We start from the raw sequence: 8,558 nt of genomic DNA on the forward strand, positions 1-8,558 counted from the left end.
AATAGCATATTTCCCAGAAAATTAATGCTTGATTAAACAACTCTTATGTGGGTAAAAGGATAAAAGGAGAAGATTAAAGCCAAGAGCTTGAAAACGATTTACTTTTTGATGATAGACCAGCATCTCCGTGCCCTGGCTTTTTGTAACGCCCACGATGCGGCTATATCTCCCACGTGTCGAGGAACGACTTAGAGGCATAACCGCATTGTGGTTGTGTCGCAAGAAGGGTCATCTTCACACAATCCCATGTAATGAACAAGAATGGGATAAAAAGTTGGCTTACAATCGCCACTTCACACAATACATAAATATAGTTCATACATCATCCAAAATACACACATAGACCGACTACGGTCAAGATCCAAATGAAAAATAAGATAACCCGAAATGCTAGATCCCCGATCGTCCCAACTGGGCTCCACTACTGATCATCAGGAAAAGACATATAGTAACGACCCCGTTCCTCATCGAACTCCCACTTGAGATCGATCCCATCATCTGCACTGGCATCGTCGGCACCTGCAACTGTTTTGGTAGAATCTGTGAGTCATGAGGACTCAGCAATCTCACACCCGCGAGATCAAGACTATTTAAGCTTATAGGAAAGGATGGTGTAATGAGGTGGAGCTGCAACAGGCAATAAGCATATATGGTGGCTAACATACGCAAAGAGAGCGAGAAGAGAAGCAACGGAACGGTCGTCATCTAGAAATGACCAAGAAGTGATCCTTAACTCCTACTTACGTCATTCATAACTCAAACCGTGTTCACTTCCCGGACTCCGCCGAGAAGAGACCATCACGGCTACACACACAGTTGATGTATTTTAGTTGGGTCAAGTGACAAGTTCTCTACAACCGGACATTAACAAATTCCCATCTGCCTCATAACTGCGGGCACGGCTTTCGAAAGATAATACCCTGCAGGGGTGTCCCAACTTAGCCCATCATAAGCTCTCACGGTCAACGAAGGATAAACCTTCTTCCGGAAAGACCCGATCAGTCTCGGAATCCCGGTTTACAAGACATTTCGACAATGGTAAAACAAGACCAGCAAAGCCGCCCGAATGTGCCGACAAATCCCGATAGGAGCTGCACATATCTCGTTCTCAGGGCACACCGGATGAACACTACGTACAGCTAAAACCAATCCTCGAGTCTCCCCAAGGTGGCGCTGCAAGTGGCTCTAGTTTGGACCAGCACTCAGAGGAACACTGGCCCGGGGGTTTAAAATAAAGATGACCCCCGGGCTTGCGAAAACCCGGGGGAAAAGGCTTAGGTGGCAAATGGTAAAACCAAAGTTGGGCCTTGCTGGAGGAGTTTTATTCAAGGCGAACTGTCAAGGGGGTCCCATAAATCACCCAACCGCGTAAGGGACGCAAACTCAAGGAACATAATACCGGTATGACAGAAACTAAGGCGGCAAGAGTGGAACAAAACACCAGGCATAAGGCCGAGCCTTCCACCCTTTACCAAATATATAGATGCATTAATTAAGCAAGAGATATTGTGATATCTCAACATATCCATGTTCCAACATGGAACAAACTTCAACTTCACCTGCAACTAGCAACGCTATAAGAGGGGCTGAGCAAAAGCGGTAACTTAGCCAAACAACGGTTTGCTAGGAAAGGATGGTTAGGGGCTGACATGGCAATATGGGAGGCATTATATAGCAAATGGTAGGTAGCGCAACATGGCAATAGAGCGAACATCTAGCAAAGAAAAGATAGAAGTGATTTCGAGGGGTGGTCATCTTGCCTGCAAGGTTCTCAGAGTTGTCGAAAGCTTGATCCTCGTAAGCATACTCAACAGGTTCCTCGTTCACGAACTCGTCTCCCGGCTCTACCCAAGACAAGAACACAGGCAACGGAACCACAATCAATCACGAGAAATGCACAAGCAACATGATGCAAAACATGTATGATATGCGAGATATGATATGCGATGCATATGCGTGCTCCGGAAGGAAAATGATGAACAAGGCAGTAACTTGGCAAACCAAGCATGCCACTGTAGAGATGAGATGATTTCGGTCGAAATCGATATAAAGATCACCGGAAACGGATGCACGGTTTGCAAATGGCAAGCAAAGCAAGAATGACACGAATCTGTGATTAACAGCATGATAGCACTTAGAATGCAACAAGTAACAGTGCTACAGTACTCCAACATAGCAACAAAGCATATGGAAGTAATCTACAGGAGATGCTTGACAAAAGATGAACACTGAGCTACGGCTATATCACAACATAACAAGCTCAAACAAGCATGGCAAAAGTGCAAAAGATAACAGGTTCACAGACTTGGTGAAATTACTGGACATGGCAGAAAACAGCATCAGGTAGCAATGTTTAGAGCACGAAAACAACATGCTACAGGAACTTAACATAGCAAAACAAGGCATGGCAGTATTCTACTAAATGCATATGACAAAAGTCCCTTACTGACCATAAGCCAAAAAGGTCCAGAAGATATGATGGCAATCTTGTAAACATAGCAAGTTTCGTTAACAGGTTTCAGACTTAGCAGAAAACAGAGCATGGCAGAAACAACAATATGAAGGCATCTTGGTGAGCTTGATCCACTCACTACAGAGCAATGCATGACAAAAAAAGTATACTTACAGTAAGATGGCATGTTTATGAAGCTATCCATGGCAAGAACAAATAAATAGCATATATGGATCAACTACAATAAGCTTGGAAAAATTGAATATCATGTTAACAATCTGCCAGAAATATTTTATAGCAAAAGTAGAGCACGATTGAGTCATGCTATGGCACTCCATAGTTGCAAAAAAGTGCAGGAATCGATCAACTACAACAATATCTACAAAACATCCTTAATGAACATCTCCAAAATATGCATGGATCTCTCTGTATCATCAAGTTTACATGGCAACAAAATAACAGCAGACAAAGACTTCGAGAAATCACTAAGTCTCTGAAATCAGAAACATTACGGAGCCTAGTTTGCATGCTTGTGCTAGTCACCACAGAGATCACAAAAATACATGGCATACACCCTTGCAAAGATGGCATGGAATACAACAAAACACATGTAGAGCTCATGCCCATAAGATGCACAGATTAAATGATACAAAAATAACAAATCTCCAAGTTCTGATAAGAACCAGCAGATAACAGCGACTAGCACTCTTGCACGAGAGATTTGGGCATCAAGTTGGCCTCTAATGAACATAGTGCAATTTAACAAAATGTAGAGCATCACGAGGCGAACATTTCGATATATTACACACGCGAAACGGAGCTATATGCAGAGAGTTATGATCCTATGAACATGGGCACATGCTGAGAAAAATAAATGACTTAGAAGAAATTCGGGGGTTCGGGAAAAGTCAACCGTCTCTAGATCCGATCGGGCCGGCTAGGGTTCGGGGCTCCGGCCGCCGGAGTTGCTGCCGGTGAGGGAGGAGGCGGCGGGGCCTCGGGGCCAGCGAGGACGGCGGCGGCGCGGCGACGGAGCAGAGGGGCGGCGCGGGCTCCGGCGGAGGGACGCGCGGAGGCGACGGCGGCGGAGGGGCGCGTGGAGGCGACGGCGAGGCACAGCGGCGGCGCGGCGAGGCGACGGCGGCGGGGCACGGCGGCGGCGCGGCGAGGAGGGAGGCGAGGCGGCGGCGCGGGGCGCAGATGCGGGCGCCGGCGGCTCGGGCTCGCGGGCCCGCGGCGGGCCGGCGGGGTACGGGCGGCGGCGGGCACCACGTGGCGTGCGTAGACTGGCTGCGGCCGGCGGCGCGGTTCCGTCCGGCGCGCGGAGGGACGAAGGTTAGGGTTTGGACTGCAGATGTTTTCGGGAAGGGATGCAAATAAATAGCTAGAGGGAGCTAGGAGAGTCCAAATGAGGTGCGGTTTTCGCCCACACGATCGTGATCGAACGACCTACAGCATGGAAGAGAGTTTGGTGGGTTTTGGGCTGTTTAGAGAGGGGGTTTGCTGCAACACACAGAAGGCATCTGCGGTTACTCGGTTAACCGTTGGAGTACCAAACGAACTTCAAATGGAACGAAACTTGACCGGTGGTCTCCCGGTAGTATACCAAGGCCACTTGGCAAGCCTTGGTCCATTCCGAGAATGTTTGACACCCGCTCACGAAAGAAAACAAGAGGGGTGCGCCGGAGGAGGTGGGAGCGCCGGATTGCAAAACGGACAACGGAGAAAATGCTCGGATGCATGAGACGAACACGTATGCAAATGCAATGCACATGATGACATGATATGAGATGCATGACATGAACAAAAAACAAAACGAAAGACAAAAACCCAACCACGAAGGGAATATCATAACACATAGCCGAAAATGGCAAGAGTTGGAGTTACAAATATGGAAAGTTACATCCGGAGTGTTACACTTTTGATGGCCGGGCACCAGATAGGCCGCAATCTAGTCCGTTCAAATGGGTTTTTGAATTTGGAATCTGTCAGGCTGGTGACATGCTAGGCAGTGAATATGGATTGATATACCCCCAACAGGAAGCCGAGGAGAACATGTTTGGCCCATTTACCTGCTTGTATTCGTCCGCTCAACCTCATCGCATTGTCCTTCACAAGATGTTTAGGCTAATGCGTATCTTTCTCTCTCCCAAAACGCAATGATAGTGTGGTTACTGTCCGGTGAGATGTTTTTCCTGAATACCACAGTTACATCTTTTTTTATCCGCCCGTAGTGACAACGCTTAAATCCGCCTCATATTCATGGATTTGAGTTTGTTTTCCCATTGGACTTAACATCTGTTTGAGTAGGCTTTTTTTTCCTTTTTGCCGCAAAATCCATGTGCCTGTTTATGTTGTTATTTGTTCAATTGGCAAATGTTGTTATTGCCCTACCGTTGATTCGTTTACTTCTATTGTCATCATTTCCCATAGTTATGAGAGAACGTGTACTCACAAGAAGGTTTTTTACAAAACTTTGACAACAATATTAAATTCTAATTATTGGACTGGATTGTTATCACAGTTGCTACCAAAAACACTTGAGGCCGTGATTCTTACAACCATATGTTTGTGATCGACGTCATCACCATCTTTATTTGTGCTCTGGAAGACACCCGTTAAGACGTTCTTACAAAGACTCGAAGTGGGGCTGTGTCCAAATTACGTCTTGACCGTAAAATAGCCTGCATCAATAGTCAGTTGTCCAACTGTAGGCCCCATCCATCGCACGGGGTTACCTCAGTAAGTAAATCAGATAAAAACATTAGGTGTTTAATAACTACACCTCATCTATCCCCAATGATTGACTTCACGCTACGATATGGAACTTCTTTGTCGCTGGTGTTCAGAATAACGATCCACTTCCTCTGTGCTCCTAAACTTCTCGCGGCTCGAACTCTATGATCCTGGGTACCTGCAAGGTCAAAGAACGCGAGAGAGACAAGAGATAACTATAACACAATTTTATTTCACACATACATGATGTTCATTCAAAGTCATTCTATCAAGCCCACTTACAAACACATCGGGTAGCAAGGCTATGCCTCAACCCATTGCCTTACCAAAGTACTCCCGTATGATGATTGGATCGCACGAAGACATAATTGAAGAACGCAACATGATGCAAGCTTTATTAATAATGTGTCTTACAATGGTTGCCGGATGCGATACACGATTTCAAGTATGGCTAATTGGAGGTGAATTGCTGTGGTGGTGAAGATGATGGTGGCTACCTATGGAGATGAGATGAGAAATGGTGATGGCTAGGGTTTATGAATGGCTTTTTGGTGCGGAGATGAGGTTCCATTGTGCTCTCTGTTGCGATTCTGGTACAGGGTCCTTTATAATAGTTGGAGTGTTGGACGCCACAGTGCGGATGGCGTGCGGAACGAGACACCATCTTGCGCTTTGTTTAATCTGGTGCCTCACATTTGAGCTCTTTCTTCTCCATTTTGCTTCTTTCAATAAATATGATGGTTTTTATTCATGTATGATTCCATTTCCCACAAAATCTAAGTACGGAAGTCCCGACGTTTTGATGAACGACACATGCATGATAGTTAATCCAAACGCCTGCGTATGTGTAGACGCACATCGATGGTGTGATATGACATGTAGTGCAAATTTCGGCTGGCAAGCATCATCCGTGTACCAGTGCTCTATCAAGTATTATATCCTTTTTTCTTTCTTCAAAATAAAATGTAAAGAAAACCGTCGCCATAACTCAGTGTGATCCTGAGCTCATCCACTGGCAACTGAGTAGCACTACTACTGATAGTGTCTTCTCTTCACCAGGTCATCCATCTTATCAGGATATCACATATCATTAGCATCAATAATGCAAGCAAACACTTATGCCGGCCCATACACGTATCCTTTCCCAATTCATTTCACGGGGATGTCCACGTCCATGTCCGCCGCTCACCTCCGCCCCAGGCCCCAGCTCCGCCACCCATGTGTACGCGGACAAGACCCCGCCCCCGGCCGTACGTCGCCGTCGACGCCGCGATGGCGCAGTCGGCGTCCGCGTCTCCGGCGACCCACCTGCCGAATTGATATTGCTAATAACGACGTCCATAACGGGCTCTGCCGCCAGCTCCATTCACGGCCGACTTGTCGGCGGCGCCTAGACATGGCATGTGCAACACGTAGGACTACATGAAGAGGAGACGTCCGTGAACTCAGATCAACATGATTTCTTCTTCTCCCTCGCCGGCCATACCTGATGATAAGCAAGCCGTTGGCCGACACCGGCTGGGTGCAAGTGCAAGTTAATTCCACCACCTGTACAATATTTTTCTCCGAACACGATACGTGTAGCTCGAGATACTAGCATCTCGAACCCTCTAGAACAGGAACAAAAACGCGGTGTAGAAAAATCAGAGGTACTGTGACATCTAGACTAGATGCAGAACAAAAACAGATACGTACAAAGACTTGCAGAAAAATCAGTGGTCACGGCAGATCATTGCCTGCAGATGCGTACGCAGCTATCACTTTCACGCGGACGAGTTTGTGGGCGACGTGCACCGGCTTCAGATAACCACAAACACTAAAGAACAACGAGTCCCCAAAAGGCCAAACAATGGAAAATATGTGGCCACACAATCAATTAGCCCATCATCGTCGCAAGGAAAAATCTACCATGCCTCTCCATGCATGTGGGGCGACAAGAAAAAGCTCCTGAATTCTTGTAAGACAAGTCGACCTACAGTATGAAAAGACAGACTCGAACTTCGAAATCCGAATGTTCCACATAACCTCGAACGCTAGAATAACAAGTTCCCCAGAAGTCCACACCATGAAAGAAGAATATAATCATTCTGTTGGGGGAATCCAAACACGAAGTCTCATGCTATTTTTTTTTTCTAAAACAAGTTGGCAATATTGAACAATAGGGTGACACATATGATGCCACCGAGATTTCAAAATTCAAATTCAACATGTCAGCACGCCAAGAAAACAAATAGTACTACCCACAGCTAGACTTTATATGTCGTGGCATGCCATGCCATGTGGTCATCTGGACTATCGTTCATATCAGATGCTACATGACATCTCGCGCACCGATTCCGCCTATTCGCGATTGGACGGCGCAAGAGTCCCTTTCGGCCTTGTTGGGGAAGAGAAGTTCGCACCACAATCGGTGGCGCGAAAGCTACGTTCAAGATGCCGACGGCTGACTCAGCTGGAGCTCACACATAATCTTCTTCTTCTTCGCATCTTTGTGGAGATAAGCTCGAAAGCTGGGAGTACGAGTGGCACCACAGACCCCTCCGTCCCCAGCTCCTATAAATCCAGCGGCGTCTCAGCTCACCTCGACGAGGACGGACAACAGTGCAACGAAGAAGTACTTTGCTTTCGGATCAAGCACTCAAGAACAGAGATCGGAGGATCGATCGATGGCTACGTTCGCGACGTCGACGGCGGCGGTGATGGGATTGGCTCGCCCGGGGCGGGTGGCCGGGCCTCGGCGGCGCGTTGTGGTGCGGGCGTCCTCGACGATGGCGGCGCCGGCCGCGGTGGCCGCGGGGAGGACGCACTACGAGGTGCTCGGGGTAGGCGCCGGGGCCAGCAGGGGCGAGATCAAGGCCGCGTACCGGCGTCTGGCCAGGGAGGTGCACCCGGACGCTGCTGGCCGCGGCGGCAACGAGGGGTTCATCCGGCTGCACGCGGCCTACGCCACGCTGGCCGACCCCGACGAGCGCGCTCGCTACGACAGGGACGTGGCCTGCCGCGCCGCGGGGATGATGATGCGGCGGGCGGCTGCGACGTCCGGGCCGGCGTTCCGGCGGAGGACGTGGGAGACCGACCAGTGCTGGTAGAACGTACAGCAACGCAAACACGGCTGCCCTCCGGGCTCCCAACCGGCGGCCGCCCGGTTCGCTCAGGCACGGCGCTGGAGAGAAGGTCTTCCCGACTGTCTTGCAACGTACGAACAGGATTGGACGGCCCAGATCGGGTGATGCAGACGCGGGAGCTCTGTACATAGCAAGAGGCGTTTTTAAAGATCTCTTGTGCGTCTGGTCAGCAAAATGCAAATATGTAAACTAATTACTGTGAATCAACGGCCAAGGAATATATACTGTGTAGCTCTTTTTCTGAA

The 8,558-nt window shown here is 48.4% G+C and overlaps 1 protein-coding gene across 1 annotated transcript; it reads left to right on the forward strand.

Moving 5' to 3' along the window:
• The first annotated feature begins 7,691 nt into the window (after positions 1-7,691).
• On the forward strand, positions 7,692-8,558 carry LOC123167794 (chaperone protein dnaJ 11, chloroplastic). Its single transcript, XM_044585657.1, has one exon. It carries the CDS (start codon positions 7,855-7,857, stop codon positions 8,275-8,277), a length of 423 nt encoding a protein of 140 aa, XP_044441592.1. The 5' UTR covers positions 7,692-7,854; the 3' UTR covers positions 8,278-8,558.

The sequence above is a fragment of the Triticum aestivum genome, chromosome 7D (genome assembly GCF_018294505.1).
Source record: "Triticum aestivum cultivar Chinese Spring chromosome 7D, IWGSC CS RefSeq v2.1, whole genome shotgun sequence".
NCBI classification, from domain to species: Eukaryota; Viridiplantae; Streptophyta; class Magnoliopsida; order Poales; family Poaceae; genus Triticum; species Triticum aestivum.